Below are 24,836 nucleotides of genomic sequence, written 5' to 3' on the forward strand. Positions count from 1 at the left end.
CTGAAATCTTGTTCTACACTTCTAAATGAACTATTTTTGAGCAGTGTAGTAGCCTTAATTAAAAATGTTGCTGATAGAATGATTTTGGTTGGTGCTAATTAGCAGCACAGTCCCTTGGGTTTGTGAACTGTGAGAGCATTTGCACTGTGTGTCATGAGTCCACATGCTCGGTTCAATGGGAATGCACTCAACACAACAGAGGACATCATTTCATCACCAAACAGACTAAGATATGTTTATTTTTTAAGGAAGATTATGTGAATAAAATGAGGGCAACCACAGCCAGGCATTTGAGGTAAATATACAGTTAGTGCTTGGATTTCAGACGACATTACACAGTACTATTGAGAGGGTGGGGCAAGCAAATTACTTAATTACTGAATTACTTAAATTACTTAATGTTAATATGTTTTACAAAATGCATGTTTATGAAAAACAAAATAGTCTGTATTTCCTTTAAAATAGATCGAAGTTCGGCCATCTGCACCGTGCTGCTCTGTGATTGGTTCTAAATGCTGTGTGATTGGCCCATTCACCACTGGTGCGGACTGCAAATGAATAGGAGGAGCCTAACAAGATGGATTGTCAAGAGTTTGTAAGAAAAATTGCAAAAAATTCCTCTTCCTAGCAAAGTGACATCATTCTAGTCTCTTGAAGAAAGTAATATTCAATGGTTTGGCAGTTCAGTTCGACTGTACGCTGCATACTGTTCTTAAGCAAGACACTTCGCCTACTACGCCAGTGACGATGTTTAGAGTGGCAGCCATGTCTCTTATGATCAATGGGAATACAAATATAAATTGGGCTCTAACCATGTAAAAAATTCCAAAGTCAAAATGAAATGTTTGCGTTGTGACAGAAAAAGCATAGTAAAGTAGATTTTTTTTGTTAAAGACATGTTTAAAAATATATGTAAACTTTTCTAAGACTCATGGTATATTCTAACTTTTCTCTTCTCTGCTTTGCCGTTGTAAATGTCAGCAGGCCCGGATCGCTGTGCCGACGTTCCGCCTCTGAACGCTCAAACGGAATTGAGGGGAGCCAAGAGGAACCGGAACAATTTGGCCTGATAGCTCAGCCGCTGCTCAACATTGCTAAGCGACCACCGTGAACTCAATTTCGCCAGCCTTCCCCTTCACTATCCCTTTACCTTATACCTAGAGGCACGAGGAGAGAGAGGACACTTCTCCACTGAATCGTCTCAAAATGGGTGCAGTGGGTTTTGGTCTGTTGCGCGCGGGCTTGCAGGATGTCCTCTCTTGTATTGACACTGGTGTAGAAGAGAGAGAGAATTTTGTGAGGTTCTGCATCAGTGAGGAGGTCCCTGGCCCCAGCGGATTTCCCAGCTGTGGACAGTCGTGGTGCTATTGCAAATAAATGACAAATGACGGAGCGTGCTACAGAGTGTGTGGCTTCAAGAGGCTTCGTATGCTTCAGATATACTGCATACAACCCTATTACTGAATGCCTTCTTTCACTAAGGGACGTTTATGCTTATTTTATTGGAGTTGTTAAATGAATGAAAAGTGCATCTAAAGAAGTAAATTTGTTTTTTCTCTGGCTGGTATTCAGTATGATGTTATAACATAGATAGATCATTATTTTACATTTTGTTTATTTGAACTGCAATATTAAATTAAATGGATTTAATAATAGAAAAAAGTTCATAGATGCTTTTCACCGTAACATTAAAAAGAGTTTCTATTACATTTGTATTGTTGGAACATGGCTATGTGATATTGTTGAACCCTTTGTTGAACCCGGAGTCTGAATTGTTTGAATACTACAGAGCAATAGGTGCAGCACTCCACCTTCAAATACTGGACAACGCATGATCAATATAACTATGGGTCAAGAAAGATAAAGAAATGTTGTATTGGGAGATACAAGAAAAATCACTTCAAACCTTAAATAATTGAAAAGGAAAAGCTTGAGAATTTAAAAGAATGGATAACTTCTTTTGTAGGGTGTTTGATTTCTTTATTTTGCTCTTGAAATGCATCCTTCTTGTACTTGTTATGAATGTAGAGCTTTGAAATAGGTGACTTGCACTAGATCAGGCATGTCCAAACTAGGGCCCGGGGGCCAAATGCGGCCCTCAGACCAATTTTTGTTGGCCCTCCAGCTTCCTGCTATGTTGGCCCAAACAACAAAAAGTAGTACTTTTTACTGTGGAATTGGGAAAATTCAGACATATTGATGTTATACCAACCTGATATTAATGTTCTAGGTCTAATTAAAGGTGTGGAGGCTCATCGCAATTACGTCAAATGCAAAATTTCGAATGATTCACTTTGTCATTCAACAAATTCGACATTGTCAAGTTGTTTGTGGCCCTCTGCCTCGTTTAAATTTCAAAATGCGGCCCTTGGTGAAAAAAGTTTGGACACCCCTGCACTAGATGGTCTTTTTGATCATTGAAAAGCATCGGTAGCTGCGGTTGTTCCCTAAGCTTTCTCTCCCTCTGGCTTGGCTGCCTTTGTTAAACTGAACATGGCACCCGTGCTCGGAAATGTAACTTAAATGGACTGGCTAATCATTTATCCCCGTGCCAGGAAACAGTCATGTGTGCAAATGTGTTCCTCCTCTGCTTCTCCTCGGCTGCCCATTTGGGACAATGCACTGTGTCATGAACAGACAAGGAGGCAGATAAAGAGCAGGCCTCAGAGTGCCCAGGATTACTGTTATTTTTAACCACTTTTTCGATGTTAGCAGGGTTTTAAGAGAGCCGAAGACTTCTTTTTCAAATATTTAGGATACTATGTCATGTAAATCTTTTTTCGTTCAACATCATTTTTAGATCACCGGTGAGAGCAGATCTCAAAAAGTTAATAATGAATGTATTTGTGGAAAGACTCAGGTTTAAATATATTCTGACTTTGCAAGAGAGTTATGCATTTAAATATCTCTTTAAGGAAAAAGAGTGAAGTATATATTATAAGTTACTTTCCTTTAGAATCTGGAGCTCCTGTCTCTGAGCAGAAAGATGTTATGTGGCATTTTGAGGAAACACAACATACAAAAGGAGAGTTCTGACCTTCTGATTTATTAGCGACACTTGCTGTTTCTTACAAAGATCACAATGTTTTTACGCTTTTGAGCAGAAATGAACCGGCAGTTCTTTTTGAATGCAGAATGTAGTTTGTGTGAAACATTTCATGAATGGCTTTTTGAACAGGATTTTGCCACTTCTTTCTGCTCAATTCATTCATGCTTTTCAATTAGTCCACGCTATAAGTGAAAGTAGATGAAAAACATTAAATGAAAGCCACACTATAGAACCTTTCTGCTTGTTTCCATGGGGATGTCTACAATGTTCCATAGTATTGCATTCAGTGGTGGAGACAAACGGTGTACAAAAGTAAAAAGTACTGTCGGCCTATTCAAGCAAATCTATTAGCTATCTGTACTTCATTTAAATAATTTTTGTACTTTTATTTAAATACTTTTTCATTACATTTTATTTAAGTGTATATCTGTCCTTTCTCCTCCACTACTTTTTCAACTGGACTCAAAATCAGAGAGTATTTTTAATGTGGTTTGAGGGGTTATTGTTGACATCATGTGTAAAAGCTTTGAGCAAACAAAAATATAAATTTAACTCACAAGAAAAAATAGGAACTTGAGTTGAATTACTACTGTTTACCAAAAATTCAAAGTCTGTGTGAAATGCTTTTACTTTTTAATGTGCCGCGAACACTTTCACTTGAGTACTTTTTTGCTCATGTATTTGTATTTTTACTTCGGAATTCTGCATACAGCCATACACTTTTGAGTACCGGTACTTCTTCCACCACTCATGGCAATTACCTTTCTTGCATTTATTCAATTGTAGATGTCTTTATTGTATAATAATACCTTGACCTATTGGTTTCCACAGCGATAAATACGTTTTAATGCCATTCTGGGAAACATTCCCAATGTTAATGTTAATGAAAAATATATCTATCTATCTATAATTGTCACATAAGGAAATACATATTTGTGTACGTTAAAGTAAAATAGAAAATATAGTAAATATAAAATACAGTCCAAAGATGAAAACCCTACATAGGGGTGAGTTGTACAGCTACATAGGGGTTCTAGTGCTTTATGGTCCACTGTGAACGTGCAGCTGTCGGCGTCTGTTGGAGAAAGAGCTCCTCTGCGGATGACCAGCTTGACCAGTGACAAATGTCTCCAGCTCACAGTCAAACACACGCTTCACACATCTGGTTGTTGATCTGTTACTGCTCTATTTAAATAGTCTCTTTTTATGTCTTTATATATTTTATTATTGAAAGGGAAATAATGACCTGTCAGTATTGCATCGCTAACCTGCCACTGTAACTGTTCGGATCTTAAAATGACAACATCAATTTGACCTTTGTTACTTAGCAACACCACCTTCTTTTCTTTTTTCCTTGTCTTCCTGTCTGTGCCCAGTATGGTGCACAAAAGCTCACTATATAAGTCCCACATAACATACGTTGTCTGCACACATCTACGACGCTCTTTTCCATCGCCAAGTGTCTTCCATTCTCGCCAATACTGGCTCATTTTTATAGTTTTAGTCCAGCCTTTGTGTTCAAATATTGCCTGACTTTCCAAATGAGTGGTACCAAAACAAACAGTCTGCCATGCAAATCTGGAAACTGCTGCTGCGTCCTGGAGCAAGTCATGCTGGAAAATCTGTATGTGCTCTGGAATATCCGACACGTGATGGAGCCAATGAAGGGAAGGAAATGTCACCAGGCAGCCTTTTGACAGTGAAACAGGCACAGCTGTTTGAATATGATTTGTATGTATTTACTCTATATATTTCAGTGCATAAGTAACACATACACTGCATATGGGAGAGGTGTTGGTCTATTATTAGCTCTAATGTTTGAGTAACGGTACATTTTTTGTTGAAAATTTGCTGTGGCACTGGCACAGCATCCACTAAAACATGATCATACTGTTATCCAATACAGATTTAAATGATGTCTGTGTCACTGTGTCCGGGTTCAGAAGTTCTCCGGCCAGTCCAAAATGAAATATTACAGAAAAGTAAAGAAGCAACACGTACAATTCTTGGGGCACAATTACTCCGTGGACCTAATGAAGTCTCTTTTTTTTTGGCTACACAATGAACACAGTGAATTAGTTTATTCAAACTCGAAATCTTATTTTTTTTAAGGTACACCTGGCAATCCCTCAAGGCCCAAAGTGTTTTCCTCCACACCGTTTGAAAATCAAGTCTATAATGAATCTATTTGTAGGCAATTCGTGAGGTTCAATAAAGTCACTTCCTACTGTTTTGAAGGACTTTTGCCTACTCTGAAAATGTCCTTCTTGTACAATCTGCTTCTACTATTGATATGTAAAAGTATAATATCTATAAAACAAAACAAAAAGTAATATTATTTTGTATTATGTAATCCAGGTGGTTGTGTATATCGAGTCCACAAGCTGACATTTAGGCCATTCAGTGACAATTTCCACCTCAAAAGTTACACATTTAATCAACAAAAAATGATTGAAGCATATGTACGAACAAATCATACTTAATTACAACTCAAAAGTAACAATATTGTCCTAAAGCAGAGAACAACCAGGATTTCAGTAAATCTGCATCTGTAAAATCCTGGCACTGCACCACCACTACACCACTGAACTCTGTTTTATTAACACATCTCAGCTCCGACTGTGTGAAAGTGAGTGAACAAGTCAAATGTTTTTATTTTATGTGACTATATCCATTTGTGACATTTTTCGTTTGAATCTAGCAGTTCTGTTTAAGCCAGACCAACAGACGGTCCACACAGAATGAAGCGTTCCAGGTGTAAATCTCCTTTGAGCGGGTTTGAAGTGGGATGTGGTGGGTAAAACATGTATACAAATATCCTATGGTTCACTTTGATAAACCGAATGGATTATCGAGGAGAACAATAGGACATTTGTATATGTACATATGATAGAAATTAAATTGAGGAATATTATGCTTTGTTATGTTTCTTATTGTTGAACCTTAAGTAAATCAGGATTTCACATTTTGTTCATTGTAATCCAGAAGCTGACAAGCTTCACTGAGTCTGACATTTCCCCGTAACAAGCAGTACATTGTCATTCACATGTTTTATTTTTTAAATCTGTCTATGTGACATTTTAAAACCCTACTTGGATTTTCCAAATAATTGCATTAAAGTACAGAGATGGGGGCGAAGATAGGGGGTAGGTGAAAACAGGACTTTTCTGTCTGATCAAAATACAACTTTGAGGAAGCTAATGATGACAAGGTTAGAAGCATAAAAGTTAATTCAGCACATTTTTGCATAACCTTTCCATTGAAAGTTACATTGATGACCATTGTAAATGAAAATGACCTGGTGTTGCAGTTAGAGAAGTTTGTGATAGAAACAGAAAACATCACATTTCTGCTTTGTTAGAACATCTTCTCACAAATACAATTGGGTGTTTATAGCAGTGCACTGTATTTAGAGGATGCAATTCCTATGACCTCACTATATACTAAGGTCCTTAAAGGATGAATGATATAATCAGCCAATGTGAAGAGCGCTTTCATTTGTACCATATTCCAAGCTAAATATTTCATTCAGACAAAAAAGGGGGTCCCAAATGGTCTTTTCCCAGTTTCCATGTTTATTTCAGTTTACATGTGTTTTGTGACTGGCATAAACAAACTGTTCTGTCTTTGAATTGAACACCAAACAATAAATGGTTGAAAGCACATTTCAAAATAAAAGCTCCAAAGTGATTAATTCTGCTTCCAGCTCTGCTCTGTCTGAGCCAAAGTGCTGTGTGCTGGACTGGCCACATGTGTCAGGCTGCATTAGGTGGACCACTGAACAATGGGCTGATCCAGGGGCAGGTGGCACCCACTCCAGACTCTGAGAGCCTGTATGTGTGTGCGTGTGTGTGCACATGCGCGTGTACGGGTGACAGGGGCAGACAGGGACAAGTCTATGCCATCTGGAACATGGGACAATTCCAGGTGAGGCGGAAAGTTGAATGTTTGGCTTGCCTGGCCTCTTCTCCTGATCCAAACACTTTTCAGAGCAGAGACGGAGATTCTTACAGCTCCAGTGACGGTGCACACCAATTCTGACAGTGTGAAATGAGCCATTACAAGGTGTGCTGCTCTGCCCCCTCCTCCCCCAAAAGTGGATTGACCCAAAATGGGATCAGCAGACTCAAGTCAAGTTAGGTTTATTTATAGAACTGTTGTCTCAAACAGATTTGGCTGTCAAGGTAAACAAAGCCTTACCCAGTAGCCTACAAACGAGTAGAATTAATGATAATAAAATGTGTGTGTCAACATAAATTATAGAATGAAACAAATGTGATTTTGTCTGATATTTTGCTTCATTGAAAGGCTCTGTGTCTTATTGGGCTTGTCAACAGTTCTGAGGATGAAGTATTCCCTGGAACATTTCCACATTTTGTCCCGTCACAACCACAAACCTAAATAAATTGTATAATTTTTTTAAAGATTAAAAGACAAAGTGGCACACAATTCTGAAGCGGAAGGAAAATTGTTCATGATTTACAGATAAAAAATACATTTTAAAAACTGAAAAGTGCAACATGCAAAAGTATTTAGCCTCTTTTCCCAGAGTGCAACCAATTTCTGTTTGAAGTTTCTTGATGATAGCTTCAGTAGATTCTGTGTGTAATCTAATCTCAGTATAAATGCAGATGTTTTGTGAAGGCCACAGACGTTTGTGAAGAGAATGTTGAGGAGCAAACGGCATCATGAAGTCCAAGGAACACACCAGACAGGTCAGGGATAAAGGGAAGAATAAAGCAGGGTTAGGTTATAAAACGATTTCCTAAGCTTTGAACATCTCACGGAGAACTGTTCAATCCATCATCCAGAAATGGAAGGAGTATGGCACATTTACAAAGCAACTAAGACACGGCCGCCCTCCTCACATGGAGGAGGGCACTGATCAGAGATGCAGCCAAGAAGCCCAGAGGAGCAGAGATCCATTGCTCAGGTGGACTGTCCAGGACAACTATTACACAAATCTGGCCACAACCATAAGAATCCATGTGGGGGACACAAACATGTGGAAGAAGGTGCTCTGGCCTCTATTTCAATTTTGCTAGTCTTGACGGTCGCATTTGATACGGTTGATCACCCAATTTTGCTTCACCGATTGGAACATTATTTTGGTTTTTCATCCTCTGTTTTGAGCTGGTTTAGGTCTTACCTTACTGACAGAGAATACTTTGTGTCAATTGGTGAATGCAGTTCAGACAAATTTCAAACAATATATGGAGTTCCCCAAGATTCAATTCTTGGCCTTCTTTTATTTAATCTAAATATTACACCTTTAACCAAACTGTTTCAGAACTTTAATATTTTGCACCATCAATGCACTAATATATGTCTCTGTCACTCCAGGAGATGATGGCAGTCTTAAATCATTCTTATGTTAATTGAGGGCAAAACGGAGGTTATTGTTTTTGGTTCAGTGAAAGAAAGACAAAGTGTGTGTGAAAAGCTCAATGCTCTGTCCTTCACATGCAGGGACAAAGAGACGAGTCTTAGGTCACTCTAGACTGCAACTTGAGTTTTAATCACCACATTAAAATGATCAGCAGGTCGGCCTTTTATCACTTAAGAAACATTTTGCGCCTCAGTGACTTTATAGCCAGACAAAGCTCTGGACAAGTTGGTCCATGCATTTATTTCAAGTAGACTGGACTATTGTAATGGCCTCTCACAAAGTCCTCAATCCGGCAGCTAATACAAAATACATAATACAAAATGCTGGAGCTGTCACCAAAACAAAAATGACCAGTATTACGAATGTTGCACTGGCTTCCAGTCCCTCATAGAATTAACTTCAAAATTCTCTTATTGGTCCACAAATCACTAAATGGTAGAGGTCCAAAGTATCTGGCCGACCTGCTGACTCCTTATGAGCCCCGTAGACCCTAAGATCAGCTGGTACTGGGCTCTTGGTGTTGCCCAAAGTTCAAACCTATTTTTATGCCTCCAAGAAGTGGAACTCTCGTCCAGAAGATCTAAGTTTTGAAATGAGGCCTAATATTTTTAAGTCTAAATTAAAAACGTATATTTTTAGCATTGCCAATGTCTATTTTTTTCATAAATGTGTGTAGTATGTATTAATTGATTTTAAAGTACTTTTTATTTACTGCAATTGTATAAATTGTCTGAATATTCAATTCTATGTAAAGCACTTTGAGTTGTCTGTGTGCATGAAAAGTGCTCTACAGATAAAACTGACATGACTTGACATGACTTGAACACCCCATCACCGCGGTCACACAGGGTGCTGCAGCATCGTGCTGTGGGGCAGGGACAGGGAAGCTGCTCGGAGATGACGGGAAGATGGTTGGAGCCAAATTCAGGGAAATCTTGAAAGAAAACCTGTTTTCTTGACTTGCAACAGTAATGGAATGGTTTAAAACAAAACATATTCATGTGTTGGACTGGCACAAACTCCAGACCTAAATCCAACTGAGAATCTGTGGCAAGATCTGAAAACTGCTGTTCACAAACACTCTCCATCAAATCTGTCTGACCATGAGCTGTTTGGCAAAGACGAATGGGCAAAAATGTCAGTCTATAGATGTGCAAAGCTGATAGAGACGAACCCCAAAATACTTTCAGCAGTATTTGCAGCAAAAGGCAGTTCCACAAAGTATTAACTGGGGCCTGAATACTTTTGCTGCCCTTTTCAGTTTGATTTTTTTTTAAATCTGAAAATCTTGTATCATTTTCCTTTCACTTCACAAACCGCCCTGTGTTATTCTTTCACAAAAAATGCCAGTACAATTGTTTTTAGTTTGTGGCCGTGATGTGACAAAATGTGTAATCGTTCAGGGTATGAATACTATTGCAAGCCACTGTATCATCCCACTTCAAAATGACAGAACTCGTGATCATATTCAAGTGAATGTTTTGTGATCATTTTTAATCATGACAGTTTCATACGACCTTTACAAACTCTGATTGATTTTAACAAGCACATTACATCAATAGCAACTTTTATGATGTCCTTGCTTTGCCTACTCACATAATAATGTTACATTCATTTTAAAGGTTCAAGTTTTTCAGCAGGTTTAATGAAGGGCTCTAAGCCAGCTGGGTATTTTTCACATATTATATCTACTAATATCACATTGTGATTCAAACCATCAGTTAAAGAATATCTCATGTTTGTGTATAATACACTGTAATAATCCTAGTAATAAACTCCACTCTGAGCCATTCAGTCACTGGACTGACCCCATGAGCAAAGCTTCACTTTCCTCTATAGTCCATGTTCAAAGACAGATAAAAAGCTTGTTGGCATAAAAACTGTTGCACCATTAGTATCTAACACATGTATGACAAATGTGGCACTGTGACTGAAATACCGTCTGTATCTATCTAAATATATATATATTATATATAAGATTAATGTGTTCTGATTTTCACATACTGTCAAATCCTGCCAGTACATACATAAAGTCCTCAGTCCTAGATCTAAATTCCCCAGACTCCACCCTCCCTGTGATAGGTGTTTGTGAGGAGATCTTCAAAGCCTGGGCAGGTGTCACCCAAGGGCTCGAGATCACTCCAGCTCTGTCTCTGTCAACACCGTCTACATATTCAAGCACTATAGTAGATGGAGTAGCATTTGGAATAGCATTTTTTTTAAGCCAGGAGAAATAACTTACTGCATTACAAATGGATAACAAATACATTTGCTATTGTTAGTATTAAAATGTACTTTATCAAAGTGCTGTATGTTGTCAGTCGCCATTATTTGTAATGTGCAATATCGAATGCCCCTAATATAAAATGTATTGAGTGGTGTTCTTATGACAGCGCTGTCCCTTCCTTCTCTTCTCCTCACATCCCTCTCTTCTCTTCACATCCTTCTCTCCAGTTTTGAATTCTGTGCCAGTACTATGAACACTGTAAAAAAAAATGTCTGTCTAAAAGCCCCAGATTTGAGCCCTGGGTTTTGTTGTATCATTTGCAAATCCAGAAGTAAGTTGAGACCCAGTTTGGAGAGCGGGCCAAAGAGTCCATGTGCTTGTAGCTTAGGGTTGTAATGGAAATGAGATGATTTCCATGTGCAAATCAGTGAGGCACTCAGGAAAGCAATGTTATGCCTAGCAAATATTAATCTCATATTTAAAAAAGGCTGGTGGAAAAACTATCTAATGTCTGTGAATCACATTATGAGTGGAAATGGTAAATTTACAGCAACAATTGGAGCACAAAGTTTCAACACAAATAGGTCAGGCTGTTTGTAACCTTCACATGTCAAGTCGAATATAGAGTAAAGAGAGAATTATTTGCAAGGCCAAATCAATATGCAAATAATGGGTAGCTAAGAGGCTGTTAATTATGCTGGTGGCCCTAATCGGAAAGTAAAATGTGTGTTTACAAATAGCAGTTATGCATTTCTAATCATTTATAGCGAGTAGCGACACAATGATAGCGTGTTTTAGGGACATTTTTAAACCGATCATCCAAATTGTGTACAGGCCTTTTAGTGGGCAGAGGGTAAAACTTAATACAAAAATGAATCTGCACAGAGATTTTTGGCTGAATCTATGTTTTCACTGCCCTCTTTAGAAAAGCATGGTGTTTTTGTCTCCCTTTTACCTGCACAGTCAATACCAAAGTGAATGACAATAGATAATTTATACCAAATCCCCACTTTCCCTGCACAAGAGGCATGTAAGGCTTATAAAAAACATATGGAGGAACATAATGCATATCAATCAAAAACACTCTCAAAATCTATTAAAAAGCAAAACAAAGCAAAACAAACCAAATGAGGAGAGAACAAAAAAAAAACCAACCTGTAAAACTCTTTATTTTTTACAGTGCTCTCCCTCTCCTCCTCACCTCGCCCCGCCTCCCTTCACCTGCACTCACTCCCATTGGCTGCGCCCTCCTGTAGGTCAAGCCCACTTTGGGCGGGACTCAAACAATCGACTCGTGGTCGGTTCTCAGTGTGGACCGCGCGAGCCAGAGCCGACAGTGCAGCGACAGCATCTCTTCATCCATCCATCCCGCACCGCGCGTGACGGACGACGTGCCGCTGACGGAGGCTTTTTACTCCCACTCTTCTCCCCCTCGCGCCCTCCGTCCGCTCAACACGACCACGGCCATCGCGCTTCGTGTGGACATAAGCGACCAGAAGAAGAAGAAGAAGAAGACGCGCGGATAAACGGGGTCGCGAAGTCACAGGCAAAGAAAGAAAGAGAGCTCTGGATCGCTACAACAAAGCGGTCCGGTCCTGATCCCGGCGAGGGGCAAAGAAAAGACCCAAGAAGAAGTAAGTGCCGGGGAGCGAGGACGCGAGGACGCGAGGACGGAAGACAGGATGAACCTCAAGAGTCATCTGCTTTTTACCTTCTACACTGTTTACGTGCTCCTGGTGAAAGGTGAGTGCGGGACTTCAAATGCGCGTGTTGTTGTTGTTGTTGTTGTTGTTGTTGTTGTTGGCGCGATCACGGGGTCAGCTCTTTGCGGTCAGTGGCGCTTCTTCTTCTCCTCCTCCCCACGCGCGCGCAGGTGTGTCCCGGGTCCATCACGCGCGGATGGATTTGATGATTCTTTTTTTCTCCTCCTCTCACTTGTCCTAAACTCCACGCGCTCTTATTATCGCTTTTTTAAAATTCTATTTTATTGTTTTTCTGTGACAACGCAACATATAATGCCAGAGCGAAAGACACGCCTCTGGATGAGCTGACGCGGATGACTCACAGGCGCGTCTTTTAATCTCGTTATATTATTGAGCCAGTGTATTGATTTCTTTGCACCGTTTTTCTTTTTTTTTTTCCTTTCTTTTTTTTTTTACTCATGTCAAAATGCGCTCACTTTTCTTTGTCCATAGACTCGCTGTATTTAAAGCAAGTGGCTGTGATTGTGATGAAAACGTCTGTTCCACCTGCTTTCTGGGCTCTCTCTTCCTGGCGTGCGTTGGGGTTTGTTGATGTACAGTCGGGGGGCTATAAATCATCACTGTTGCCATGTCGTGGAGGTAATTGTCAGCGCAGATTGGTCTGAAGTCAGCACCAGCTCAGTACTGTAAACACACAAGTGACGTGACATTGTTAGGGGGCAAGGTCAAGGGGAGAAACAAGATTTAGCACCTCCTTTTATCCCCCGAGCACAAAGACATGGTGGCTCTGTGGACCTGTGCACCTGTGCCATACACTGTCATGACTCTGTTGGGAAAATGTGGGCTTATGTATTAGGAATTTGTCGCTAACGAAAGCTTTAGTTGCGTAGAGCGTGACTGATCATTAAAAAACGTCTCTCCAACCAGGGATCTATTTTCAGTAACGCGTGGCAAACTTCAAACAAAAGCAAACGGCTCCAGCTTTAGATTCTTTTTTCGCCCTCATCTTCTCCTGCCTCTCCTCCTCCTGCGAAGGGCCCGTCCGCGGATTGCCGATTTAGTCATTTCAAAGTACACTTAAACATGGTGTTGAATTTTTATTTTTAATGATGCTGGTTTTCACTCCCCCCCAGGCTTCAAAGGCCACAGCGAGAAGCATCGCAGCCACTTCCACTATTTATCTCCTTTTTTTTCCTTCTTTTTCCCTTCTTGGTTTAGATCCTTGCTTGTTTTTTTTTGCTTTTGAATGTCGCATGAAGCTACTAAATTACAATCCATGCAAAACGTCTGAAACAAGACAGTTCAATTATCATTAAAAAGACTAAATTGGTTGTTTCAGCTCTGAGTGAATGAAAAAAGAAATCCCAATCGGGGAATAATTTGCACTGCATTCCCTGATCATGTGTTGATATCTGTCTCAAGTATGTGTGTTTGTGTGTGTTACAGTGCTTTCCTTATAAGCAAACACGATTCTTGTCTTAATGAATGGGGATGAGAATTGGAATTCGTAGGATAGGAAATAAATAAGACAACATCTTTTTACTGAGGCTTTTTATAAGTGTTCTAACATGCAATTACTATTTCTCTGAGTGGAGTCTGCATGTACTCTTTTTCAAGGTATCATTCATCCATGCGTTATCCGTCCACAGAAGTGTTATTATACAGGAATCGTCGCTCTCAACTGCTTGGGCCAAATATTGACTGAATCCTGAGGGTTGCTGCTGTCGGTCTGTTGAACTGAACTGGCCTCCACGCTTCGAGTCTGTCTGTCGCTGTGAGTCTCAGAGTTGCTCTAAGCTATAGCTCCTTTTTAGAGAAGGAATGAGTGCATACTGATATTCCTGCAAAAGCCTGTTCTATACTGTGGCTATTACTAATATTGTCCAGTAGGGCGGGGCAATTGGGCGATTGCAGTCCTGTGACAATCTGCTTTTTTTTCGTCATAGTGAGTCACTAGTTTTCTTTTGAATGCAGCTCTATGCTCAAACAAAGAGACTTTTTCCCCATCCAAACCTCCTATTGGTCAGCATCAGCACCGACAGGGAGTGACAGGTGGATTTCACCAATACAACGAAGCAAGAAGCAGATGACTCTAGTTTCCTCTTTTAACTATAGCCCGTATTAGTGCATATTATTTCAACGCATCTATTCCAAAAGTGCGTTTCTCAAAATATCACCCTCATTACCACGTGTTCTGGAGAACCTTCTGCCAACATGTCCTCCATTTGAATCCAGCCTTTGCAAAGACAGTAACATGTGTCCTCTTCTTTTACACCACAGACACAGTCCAGTCGGTTATCAGCCTCCGTTGCTTTTTCCCTGAAGAGGATAATGCTAGGCTGCTTGATTTGAACAGTCATCTCGCCGTGCAAGACCTATTATTGTGTAGGTCCCTCACAGCGGGCAGGTCAGCCTCCCTCTGAATCAAGTCCATCCCATCCTTTGCTGTTTAGTTTTTGGCAGCTGCTGTGGCCCCTGTGGCCTTTTGCCAGCTGGCTACAGGAGATCCAGAAAGTCTCCATCAGACCCGCAAACATGTTGTGATGGGAGCTAGTTGTTTATCCCGACAGCTCTGGTTGTTAACACATTATTGGGTCTTGTGTTTGCTCGCCACCTAAGCTGGAGAAAAAAAAAACACAAAAAAAACATGGTTATGCAAATGGGGCGGTTACGTAAGAGCTGCAGGCAGAGGGGCAAACAGGAGCTTATGCATGAGGAGAAGAGTCAGAGAGGCGACTGATGTAAGAGGAATGTAGGAGGAGAGGTGTGGAGGAGGGATGTTCAGCCAATCTCCACCGATACGTCCGATACGTCTCAGTTGTGTCTGGTGAGGGTTTATCCGCTCTGCTTCGTTGGATTCCTGTTGTCTTTGTTGCTGGCCGAGTTTGTGAACTGTGATCTTGGCAAGCCTAAACCAGACGCCCCGCTGCGACATGCGTTTATCTCTGCAGCAAGTCCGAACCGAGGAAGGCTGACCATCCATCCATTTGTTCTGCCTTTGTTTCCTCCTTTTTCAAACTCATCTTCAAGTCTGCACAAACCTTACATCGTAGTCCTCCTGCTGCTGCTGCTGCTGTTGCTACTATGGTAACCTCTACAACTACTGCGATTGTTCTGCTGTTTCTAGAGTATTAATGGATTTGTACATTATATCTTTAGAAATGAGTCCATTTCATCTGAGTTGGAAACATGCAGAGTTGTCTAATGAGGGCTGTCTTTTCATCTTCGTCAGGCTGCACAATAGAATCGTATCGAAATTGCAATTTGAATGATTGCGTTTATCAAATCGCAAATACTGCCGTTATTTATCTACGGTTTAAAATGTAGCTGGAGCAGATGAGAATTCTATAGTGGAAATAGCTGTTGAACTGGTTTATGGTTCATAGCTGTGTAATTACTGGGCCTATCCACATGAAACAAAAATTGAACTCACAAGTTTTTTTTTCCATCAGCATGAATACATAAAAGTTCAATTCTTTTTTCACAATAGCCTCAGAAAGTGGTGCCATTATTCAACTCCAATGGTGTGATTGTTGTCAGTTGAAAGGACTTTAGAGGAAGTACGATTAATATGATACGTTTGTGGAGTAAATCCAAAACAAATAAAGAGAAGGTTCATAGTTTGTGGATTTATTTTTAGGATATTTCTTTTAAAAACTGTAATGCCTCTAGCGTTACATAGGCCCTGCCCACCTCCTGAGATGATCACATTATTAGAAAATCCTCTGCAAAGAACAAAATATCCTGCAATTTATGAAAAAACTGCCATCCCTGAAGTTTTGAAATATCATGAAATGTTCTGGATTCTTGTATTACTTTAATATTTTATTCTTCTCTCAAATGTTAAAGAATGTTAAAAAAGTGTACTTCGAACTGATTTCATACTAATTGCAATCAGATACTTTTTCCCCAATTCATGCAGCCCTACAGTAAATACATCATCTGATATGTATAGCAAGTGGAACTCTTTAAAAGAATCGATTTACTTTATGCTCAGTGTTTAGGTTCTTGTATTTCCCCCTGCAGGGAGCCACTGACCCTCCATCCATTTCCCTTCCGCTCTCCTCATCCTCACATCCTGGTCGGAGCTTTGTAGCCCGGCAGCGTGGGAAAGCTTCTGATAACAGGCCTCCTTGTGTATGTGTGCGTGTTTGCAGAGCTACTGATTACACCGAGAAACAAGATGTACTCTCTATCTGGCCCTCTGGTTCTCTCTCTCGTACGTGCATGTGTGTTCATTTTCATGGGCACGCTTTGATGGCTGCAACATGTGAGGTGTTCAGCACTGCCTTACACCAAGCCATGAATCTTCAATGCGTAACAGCCCCGGTGAAGCATCACACGTGCAACTGTGTGGATCCACCGCCAGCCCTGCCAAGGGATTTCCCACCATCAAAGCGGCTCTTTTGTTAGTCCAGGTGTTAAAAAGTCAGAGTAGGAAAAAGGAGGAGCTTCATCAGACCTGCTATAAGGGAAGACATATTTGATGGCCCATTTGATATGACTCTGTTCCTCCATTTCTTTGTACTTTAATGCATTGGACAGTTACTCTGCCATGCATATCTGACATTGGTTCTACTGATTTGATTTTGGTATCTGGACTGAGTAAACAAATGAGAGAAACAGACATCTTTCTTGAACTTTCTGTAGGCGTGGGACCAACACAAACAACCGTACCCCTGGTGATTGTTCATAGCATTCAACTAACATCTTTGTCTCACTATAAATAATTGTGAAGATAGTCATTCTTTGGAATCAGTAATGCTGCAGAAGACTAAATTGTTGGGAGTTTCACGGAATATAATACACCCACTCTAAATGCTGCAGCACAGACTGAGAGAGCTGCCAGATTTTGCTTTTATTTCACCAGTCAGAAAGAAGAAATGATAAAGGGATTACAATGAAATGAGCAGAACAAAATGTCCTCCTCCTTGCTCATAGTGTAATGTTTAGAAAGCATGGCCAAATCTGAAATATGCCTGAAAGCTATGTCTTCAATGTGTGTCTGTAGCCCCTTATGCACCGTGACACGGGAATTTACCTGGCGTTTCGCCAGAGCAGGGACATAAGTGAATAAAGTCGTAAAACTTGTATGTGATCACTTCTATTCCCATTGCAACCGCCGTGCTGCGGTGACGTATTTAACAGTGGCCATCTTCACACAGGATATAGCTGCACAGCAGGTTACAGTGGAGTTATCCAAATTAACATTGTTTGTCTTTTATTAAACGCACAATGGCGGGGAATTGGTTCAACACGGAAACCAAAGAACTGCTTTCTATCAGAACCAAAAATTAAATAGTGCGTCAATTATTCAAAACGGTAAGCGATACCATTGTGTATGAAAACGTTTCACCTCCCTCTTTCTTCTTTATATGTATGTTTGCTTTTCTCGATATCACCCTTTACTGTCTAGCCTATGCTGTCTGTTCTTTTTATTTGCTTTGAAGAGATCCCAAACAGTTAAAAACAAAAGTTCTTCACCTGCCGCCATGTTTCTTATGCTCCGTCAGCTGTTCGTCAGTTGTCCCTTGTCAGTGACGTTTATTCGGTTATAGTTCCAAAACTTTATTCTTCAACTAAATGAAGGTTGTTCTAAGTACTTAAACATTGCATTCCTGCCACTATCAGGTGATTTTCGGCCCGTGTATTCCAGGAATAATGGGGGAAAGCCTTTGGACTAATTTGCATGTGTGAAAGGTGTTTTGTGAGTATACCGGCAAAACCTGTTTATTTTACGGGAGCTATGTGAGGCTGATCCGATATGCTAATAATTAGGGCTGGGAAATAATTTATGTTGGAGATGTTCACAGTCAGTGAAAGCGTGCAATCATTTGTTTGCCATTTCGCCCATATTACAGTAACTCTTTCACTGCCAGCCCTATTCTCACAACAATCTCCCTAGCCTGACAGTTTTGGCCAAATTTCAACAATCTTCACATCCAAAAGAAACGTTCATGTCTCTACTTTCAATTAAAAGGTGAAGAAAAACACTTTTGTATAATTTAGTTAGTTAGCTTTGTTTGTAGTGAATTCATATGTGTAAAAGCCGTTAAATAAGGCCTTTAGGATTATAGGTTTACACGGTATAAAGAGCAACTTTAAACAAACAAAAACAGAATTACAGACACAAAAGCGCCTCATGAATTATGTCTTAGGATCCACAAATGATATGCAGCGGTACATGCATGAATAAATAGTTTTACTTAATACTATTCACCGGGTCATGGGAGAATAACATTACCCACGCTGCAAGTGATCGTCAATCGTCAAGTGAGTTAATGGCCTGTAGCTGTAGGCTATATGTCATAAGGAGTCAACTATAGTGGTCTTTTGCTTCTGAGAGTCCATGCATTACTGTGATTGGTCAATAACACCTGCCACTCTTTCAGAATATGACAGACTTACCTATAGGAGGTGTGCATGGGGGAAAGGTGTTTGTGTCTGGACATAGAACAGCATTAAACTGAAAGAAATGTAATATAACCACAATAGCAGATCGTTTTCCTGGCCAGCCAAGACCAAGGCGAGCGAAACACTATACAAATATACACTATACAAAGAGACAAATATATTTTGACAATATGTGGAACCTGATGTCTTTGAGATACACATGCTACATGTGATGGGAACGTCTCTAAATTGGATGGTTGTTTGATGACTTTTATGATCCATTTTGAACTGAAAGTAGAAGGGACTATGCAGATTGTCACGGGGATCAGATCGTGATCACGTTTTCTTCAGACATGAAGTAAAATATAATAGTGCTTTTTGTCAATGTGGTTCAAAATAGAGAGTTGTATAGAGATGCAGCCTCATAGTGAGAACAATTAGCAAGATCCGCAGCTGCAGACAGACAGTTTGTGCCTGAATAGACTCCTCCTGTAGGTGATGACAGCGTGCTAACTCCGCTAGCATCTCTGCTAATAGAACAGTTGGAAAGGTGGCGGTTGTTGGTGAGGAAACTTGGCGCACTGCTGTTTTTTTATACTTCACCTGCCAAGATTATTTTAGGCCTATGCAAATATTGGTAAACTGGATTCTTGTGTTTCTCGCTTGTCTGTGTGATGTCTGTATTAGCATGGAACTGCAAAGGATTAGCGACGGGCTAATCTGAAGCCCCAGTCTTTGACAAGCCATGTGTCACTAATCTCAAACACTGGAATAAAGAATGGTCTCCTAACCGTACGCACACAAGTACCTTTGGATTAAAACTGCCTGTACAAAAGTTGTAATCTTTGTCTGTGTGTGTGTTTACAACTTTCTTTATAATAAAAAGCCAAGCACATCATATAGGCTAATGAAATTGGGAAGTATACGTACGGGGCACTGCACTATGCACTCTTTCCCTCTCCCCACCCTTATCTTCCTCCCTGCACATCTGCCCGGTTGAACTTCTCTCGCCCTCCCCCCCTTTCCGAGTCTAACTTCGAAAATTGACTCCGCTAACTCATTCGGCATCTGAATGATATATTGCATGTGCGTTTTACCGTATATTGGGTCCTTTCACATTTAATCCTATGTGCCTTTCATGGTATATGTGAAAAATAATGTGATGGTTGTAATCCATGCCACGCCGAATGCAGTCTATGCGCGACGTGGACTCGTTAAAGTGACCGCGGCCGAATTACCCAAGTGCGCCTTCCCCTTGAAAGCTTTTCATGCACCACAGTGTTGATCATAAAGCGCCAGTTCTCCTCTGGTTCAGCGCAGACAGATGACTGACCTGAATACTGTGTAGGAAAGTCTTGAGTGGCACTGCTTGAATATGATCAAAACATAATCTCTTAAATGTAGTCCTTCGAACAGAGAGTGCAAATAAACACCGTCAGTGTAACAAGGGCTTTGAGCTGAACTGACAGTCCTCTACATCATCCTCGGCCTTAACCATTCTTACGGAGATAATGTTCTTTTCATGTTATGTGCCCTTTCATCTGACAGCTCCTTTTCATACGAGTCCCTCAGGTCCGACGTGCTGAGAATTGCCCGCACAAGTACAGTAATCGTCCTCCACAACACAGATAGAGATAAGGCTCTTCCCTGTTGCCTTCTCTGCTCTTCTTTTCCCCCAAACTCTGCTTTTGTCAAGAGTCCTGCACCTGCCACGGCGGTGAAAGGAGTCACTCAGCACTCACGCAATGTCTCTGTGATATATCGTTTTCTGAATTGGAAGTCAAGTGGGAATTTACACTGTCAAACCAATGAGTTACTAGGGCTCTGCAATTAATCTAATTTTAATCAAGATCAAGATTCAGTTATTTTTTAATCGTCTGCAGCTAATCCTCTGTCAGTAAAATCATGTGGTTTGAAGTTGAGACTATGGAAGAAGAATGACTTTTTAAAGTTTTGTGTGTGTGTGTGAAATTAAACTTTGTATAGTTTATGTTTTGAGAAATTAACATTGAAAGCATTATTATTTTTTATTTATAAAAAATAAAGACGGAAAAAAGAGGGGGCGGAGACAGGTCATGCCAGAGCATAATCTTACCTTTTATTCTTCACAAAGCTGTTGCTTCGTTTTTGACGTGAACCAAAGGAAAGTGACTTTCTCGCAAGTGACTGCGGGCAAAGTGCAAAGTTTTTACAACAAACTTTACACTTTCAAAGTGCCACGAAGGTAATAACAGTTAAGCATCAGTGATCAATATGAGAATCATTGACTAAACCACTCTATTGTATTGCTTACTCACAGCCAGCTGGATCCACAGAACAAACAGAGGCATTTGTTGTCGACACTTGTTAATAAAAAGTCAGATTTCCACGCTTCCTAAAACAATGTTTTTGCTGCTTTGTATCGCTCATGCTGCATGGATGGCTGCAGGTCACGGCGCTGTAACGAAGCTTGGTTGAGACAGCAGCGCAACCGTTTGATTGACGGCTAATTGACAAATAATATGTACAGAAAGAGGGCGGGTCAACAATTATTTTTTTAAGGCAAATGCTTGTAATGCATTCAGAAAATGACAAATCAAAGTAGACTGCTAAATGTAGGTATGTTTTGGAAATCCCTTCACGAGCTACTCACGATGGGGTAAGCTTGTGGCCTAGATATAGGTTGGAGACCCCTGGTAAAAAGGAATATAGTTATAACTATAGTGGTGTAATAAAGCTACTTGTCACTCAAAAAAAAGAAAATTAAAAATAATCATCCATAAAGCCGCGTACAAAGACCAATCCACTCTTCTTAAAGTCAAATCTGCTTACGAAGTATTATCATACTCTAATACTAATGTTCAAAAGCTAAAATAATCTTATACCTAAGATTTTTATGTCAGCCAGACGAGGGCTATAAATTGAGAGTTCAAATACATTTTAAAACTCAGGCTTTGAGAATCACAAGGAGCAGTTTCTGTTTATCAATCTGCGGGGTGAGATCGTGGAATCATTTGAAAGAGGACCTTAAGCACTGTACCACACATGTATTTTTATAATGTTCCAAATAAACATAAGCAAAACCAAACCTAACCAAATGCTTGAATACAAATAATGCATAGTATTTGTCCTTTAAAATGATTGGATTGTTTCCCCTGTGGAGGTATGTTAGTGGGTGTTCCCTCGGATGCCGACTATGTATCTATTTGTGTTTACCCCAAAGTTTACTTGGACTCAATGGTTGTCACAGCAAACCTCAAAGTTAAGAAGAAAACCAGTCATTTGTAATTCATAAAAGAGAGTGTAGTCTTCTAATCCAAGTTATAAAAATACAAGAAAACTACACCGTTTGTCTGATGCATCAATGCTGGCTAAGCTGTTACCTCACTTAACCCGGAATTTCTTCATCCTGTCTTAGTCCACATGCGCGCACATTTCAAATCACAGCAGACGGGAATACCGAATCCAAGGGGAATAGGTTGGGTAAAAAAGTTGAAACGGATGTCAGAATATTTCAGGTGAGGAAAAACAGAATGAGGACGACAGGCGGATGTGTCTCTTTACGAAGCTCCGTCTAATGCTTCAGTCTGAAAAATTCCTTTTTCTCTTATTCCACAGATGATCATTTCATAAACACAAAATCTTACTCAGTGGATATTCCCGCTAGATCATTTCTAATGGCTACTTGTACAGCGTCAATTCACTTCAAAATTATCTCTAAAATACATGACTTGATATGCATAATTAACGCCTTTTAAAATTGTGCAAAACTGCGATTTGCTGCCTAATTGCTTAACTTGTTCTCCGACAATAACAGTATAGAATTATTGCATGTGGCTAATTGAAAAGTGGGATTTAGTGCTTCCACAAATACATTGCCAATGCAGTTGTTTAGCGGAGCAGTCTCAAAGGAAGCCCAGAAGTAGCTAAAGCTAATTGAAATATAATTCCCTGAAGATACATGTTTGGTGTTAATTGACTTTCTGTGCGTGCCTGTGCTGGTGTATATGCAGACATCGGGAGTGTGGGATTATAAAGGGGCTTGTGTTGGTATAATGGCCAGAAGATGCTTTTGAGTCCCTTGTCTAATCATTAACTGGAGGGGATTCTTCCACACATCTTAATTTGGTCTTTGAAAGCTATTACACAATGAGACGAATGAGTCTCCAAATGCAACTGAAATAGCGAAATGAAATCACTCAGTTCAGCAGGTGGAAGTAACTATTCCATTAAAATCAGCAGGATTTAGTGAAGTACATTGTTCATGCTATGGCCATTAGCCCAGTTAATATTCTGAAACTACATCCAATTAGATGTAATGTTTCTTCAATAAACTGTTACGTGATGTTACTATCGTTACCACTGCTTTTGCTACGACTATCACTACTATAGCTATAACGGCTATATTTCTACAGCTCCCATTTAAACAATTGCTGCAACTGTACAGCGATTACTAATACTTCTTTTTGTTCTTACTGCACAAGATTAGATTTGCAAAGTAAAGAAAAATCAGATTAGATTAAGAATATTCTTTTTTGTTGTTGTTTCTTTTATAATAGACAGTGGGTAAAATATTATTTAATTACCATGGCATGTTTCATCTCTGATTTATTGTCTGATATAGAAAAAAAAGTTAATGTCCCAATTATTTTTGCGTACATCTCAATTTCGATTATTCTCACGATTCCTTCCTTATCTGCTGCTTCAGTTCATATTCAATGTGATTGGTTGAAGCCACCTGTCAGTCACTCTAAGGATGCCAAAAGCGCAACATTAGAAGAAGTGGGTTTTTATTTTTTTAGACAGAGAGCTGCAACTTAGAATGAATCACAATATGACAATTTCACCAGTATAGCACTGAACAAAATCATCATATCACGCAGCCATATTTATAAGTAAATAAATGACTCATGTTTGTTTACCTCCACACATTTCACTGAAGCCTCTGACAAATCCAAGCACTTGTGGTTTTTGTATTTAGACACTACACATAGGACTCTGAATGGTGCAAGTGCAGGTTATTATTGTTCTTGGTGGAATTATCTATGCTTTGTGTGTGTGTTACCATAGAAAACGATCATGTGCTCTAAAGACTGTCATTAAGTGATTAGTTTTGAGAAGTGTGGAATTTCATCTGCCACTCTAAATGTTTCACACCGACACAGATGTCCGTGTGTTTCCAGTAAACACAAGAACATAGTTTGGGTTCAGAGACCTTTTTTTACTGGGTTAAAGATATGGATATGTCCTGGATATTATTATTTTGGACAATATTAAGATCCACAGTAAGGTGGATTTAGTGGTGAATATGATGAAATGCATTGTCCGCTTCAGTGCATGTGTTAGAAAAGTGTTCCTAAATGATTTACGTCCAAAATTATGAATCTGATTTAGTGAACAGACATGTGATTTGCATGGTAGGACTGTGCAGATTATTTAATTCATCACAGTAAATTTGAATTTGAATTACAAAAATGCCCCGCATGACCTAATCTACTGTGGCTTTGACAACAAAATTGTACACAAATTATATCTACAGGTAAATTTTGACCTTATAGAAGTATATGTTTGAAGTAATTGTGAATTCAGTTATATTCAACAAATTGCGTTCATGATTTGGACCATAATGGAGCAGCTTTTGCGCTCGGGGAAGCTGTCCTGCGTGTCCCTTTGCCTGTAAAAACTCGATAACGATAGCTCTCTTATAAATATTCTTCATACAGATTGATTTCAGTCTGGTCAGCGTTCTCCTCTCCCCGAGTTCAGTTCAGGACGTGATTGACAGGTGGATTAGCCAACCCGCCGGTCTGTCTCGGTCTCGGTCTGTCCTTATCAAAACAGATAAAATGGCTGCTTACGAGGGGGGGGGGGAAACATCGCACATTTCTGCAGAATCAACGCGTGATGCACAGAATGCCGTTAATCTGATTTAAGGGAAGTTTGATTTTGGTGTAATTAATATGACCGATGAACTTTAAGGATTGAGAAGTTTGTATTCCCACCAAAACAGTAGCGCTACTTTACTATAGCTATATTACTGGTTTAATAGGTTTTGTTCTAATTCAGGAAAAACACAAAAACAAACTAAATACAACA

The 24,836-nt window shown here is 39.8% G+C and overlaps 1 protein-coding gene across 3 annotated transcripts in view; it reads left to right on the forward strand.

Annotated features, from left to right (window-relative positions):
* Window positions 1-12,314: 12,314 nt before the first annotated feature.
* cadm2a (cell adhesion molecule 2a) overlaps window positions 12,315-24,836 on the forward strand; it is a 243,644-nt gene continuing 231,122 nt past the window's right edge. For all 3 annotated transcript variants that reach the window (XM_072446095.1, XM_072446097.1, XM_072446096.1), the window contains exon 1: window positions 12,315-12,408. In XM_072446095.1, the coding sequence (XP_072302196.1) occupies window positions 12,348-12,408 (61 nt within the window). In that variant the 5' untranslated portion in view covers window positions 12,315-12,347. The remainder of the gene's footprint in view (window positions 12,409-24,836) is intronic.

Source organism: Eucyclogobius newberryi, unplaced genomic scaffold (assembly GCF_026437365.1).
Source record: "Eucyclogobius newberryi isolate DKJ021-1_F unplaced genomic scaffold, fEucNew1.0.hap1 SCAF_15, whole genome shotgun sequence".
NCBI lineage: Eukaryota > Metazoa > Chordata > Actinopteri > Gobiiformes > Gobiidae > Eucyclogobius > Eucyclogobius newberryi.